Source organism: Anarrhichthys ocellatus, unplaced genomic scaffold (assembly GCF_004355925.1).
Source record: "Anarrhichthys ocellatus isolate YVR2014 unplaced genomic scaffold, GSC_Weel_1.0 scaffold4, whole genome shotgun sequence".
NCBI lineage: Eukaryota > Metazoa > Chordata > Actinopteri > Perciformes > Anarhichadidae > Anarrhichthys > Anarrhichthys ocellatus.
Window position 1 is genome coordinate 10,429,411 of NW_022280034.1, and position 2,768 is coordinate 10,432,178.

General features: G+C 42.8%; 1 protein-coding gene across 1 annotated transcript; it reads right to left on the minus strand.

Annotated features, from left to right (window-relative positions):
- Positions 1-532: 532 nt before the first annotated feature.
- LOC116381295 (pentraxin fusion protein-like) lies at positions 533-2,458 on the minus strand. The gene is made up of 3 exons (XM_031843345.1): positions 2,324-2,458; positions 2,115-2,187; positions 533-1,998 (listed from the first exon to the last, which is right to left on the minus strand). The coding sequence occupies exons 1-3, from the start codon at positions 2,324-2,326 to the stop codon at positions 1,388-1,390; spliced, it is 687 nt and encodes a 228-aa protein (XP_031699205.1). The 5' UTR covers positions 2,327-2,458; the 3' UTR covers positions 533-1,387.
- Between the last annotated feature and the right edge of the window lie 310 nt (positions 2,459-2,768).

Here is a 2,768-nt window from a genome sequence, read left to right on the forward strand (position 1 = left end):
CACTTGGATGGAGAAGATCTGACCTTGAGCTTATTCTGAGGGGATTGTTAGTGAAGCAGCTCCATATGACTGGATTTCTGCAAGTAACATGTTACAATCCTATTCTGTCTGAGGAGCACTGAAAACATAGAGACAAAGGCCCATAAGGAAGGGATGCAAAAGCTTTAAGTGATGGCCCGTCTTTCCTTCGAGAGTTCAAAAATGGTCTTCTGAAAAAAAAGGACATTTTGTCAATTGAGCACAAGCACTACAAAATCAATTTGTGCAAACTCATTAAAAATGTATTGATGGACAAGTGGCTAATTCTCTATCTTTGTGGACGCTTAGTGTCTCTTCCTCCTTCAGCCGAATGAGTGAAATTCCTTTTAAAATTGTCCCAAGTAAATAAAAAATAAAATACATTTAACAACTCCCCAGTTGGAATTATGTATACAAATTATTATTCCTTTAAAATGTGTCCAAAAAAAAGATGATTAATAAAAGGAAACAGCAAAAGTTCAAAGACGAGTATTCTCTCTAATTACAAACATTATTAGTTATGCATATGGAAAGATTTTATTTCAGACCCCAAAGCGATCTTACATCAGTTGAAACATGGAAAATTCATGAGTGAGTACTCTAACCAAAGGCAACATTATGGCGATGGAAATTAAACATGATAATTGCTATTTGTCTCTGAGTGCAGTTAAATCATTAAGTCCACAGCAATAATGCAACTCACAGTTTACTGTTTTTCTATCCCCTTCACATTCATCATGAATAGCATCAAACAAACAAATATTTTAATTGCATGTATTATGGCAGGTTTTTGGAAATATGCTTGTTTTTGTTACAGTATGTTCAATTCTAACAAAAAAGAGCTTTTTTTAAATCAATCTTTACCTGTAATTTTCTAAACGCATTGCAGTTTAACATACATATCATTATAGGCTGGTGAAATGTGTTCTTGAATACTTATTTTCATCAGTTTTTGGTGGCCTCGTTAATAACCTCAGTTCATATCTATGCCATATCATATTAGCCGATGCGTGATAATGCTTCACTTGACACAGAGTTTCTGTTTGATGTGAACTAGTACAGAGTGCCACCCTATGGATACATCTGGCACGTCAAATTTTTGTCATATTTACCGATTGGTTCTATCAAAGGATGAAGCTTTGAGATACAAAGACTGGTACAACTTTTAAAATGCAAACATAGGAACAGCGCGTTGATCCTAAACTGAGTTACTGTTTAGCAAAAGGTTAATGATGTAAAAACAACTGACTTCGGTGTCCCACAAAGTATTGGCTTTAGACTGAATCTAAGTAAGAAATGCACATATCAGTATCAGTCCAACACAGATGTCTAACGCCTCCTCCCTCTCAGCATTCGACTCCACGCTCAGTCAGTCATCATCCACCACCATCACGTTCCCGTTCAGCTCATACTCCATGGTGCCCCAGTCAAAGATGTTGCCCTTGGGGACCTTGTGCCCGTAGTGCCAGGCCTGGATCATGCTCCTGGAGAGCACAAAGTCCCACATATTCAGATCAGTCATCTCCCCTACAAAGCTCTGCACGGCCTCCAAACCCCCCAGGTGTTTGTCTGGGTCCTGCCCCAGGAGGACGGTGCCTTTTGGACGGATGGTGTGCCCGGGTTTGTAAACCTGGTAGGTGCTGCGTTTCCCTTCCACCCAGAAAGCAGCCAGGCCCGTGCGGGACTCCCAGGTCAGGCAGAGGCTGGTGCGGAACGTGGTGAGCGGCGGCAGGTGGTAGAAGGTGCCGTCGCCGCTCATATAAAAGGAGATGCGTCCGTCCTGCTCGCGCCACACGTTGAGCTCGTCATAGTCGGCTGTGCGGTAGGCGAACAGGATGATCTGACGTTCTTCCGGCAGCTCAGTGGCCACACGCATGCAGAGAGTGAAGGCCCTTAGTCCCATCTCCTTCTGCGGGATCAGGGCCACGAAGCTGAAGTCAGTCTCATAAGGGAACACCAGGACTTTGTCGCTCAGACCCACTGGGGCAACACAAAAAGAGAAGATAGAGTTGAGACACCGTACCTCAGTGTCCGAACAACATATGGTGGTATACTTCTGAAGGTACATTTCTCATGACATTCTGTTAAATTCATACCTTGGGTGGCTGAGGAGAGTGTCAGAGACCATCCAAAGAGTACTCCCACAGCAAACCTCACAGTGTTGACACTCTTCAAACACATACAAGACATCCATCATCCTCTGAGAATATCCAAAAATTAAGTCCTAAGCATCTCTGAACAGACAAGTCCCACCAGAGACCAAATTATGTAAAGAAACGTTACAAGAAGAAACAGCGTTTCTTACCATTTTGATGTTGTTTGTTGCTCCTCTGTGTTGCTAACTCAGTCCCACTTGATAATGTCCCGTGCCCAGTCCTCTTCCCTCCTAGCACAAGCCACAAGACGTCAGCTCTTCAACGATGCTCTGACAATAGGCCTGGTGTGTGAGGGCTGAGTGACACAGTCCTTTTACATGTGACTGATGCAAACACACACCATTTCAGCTGTGTGTGTGTGTGTCTGTGTGTGTCCATATCACATGGCAGACTCACAGCGCTCACATCAGGGAGAACAATCTTTCATAGCAGATGTCAGAGCTGTGGCAGAGATTGTTGTTGTTGTGTGGGAATCTTAAAAGGGTCAGTTCACCCAAATCACAAATTCACTTACTGCAAGTGGTAACCATGCAAATCATTTTTTTTTATTTTATGAGTCAGTGCTTTTAGATGATTGCCAATGGAAGTTAACAT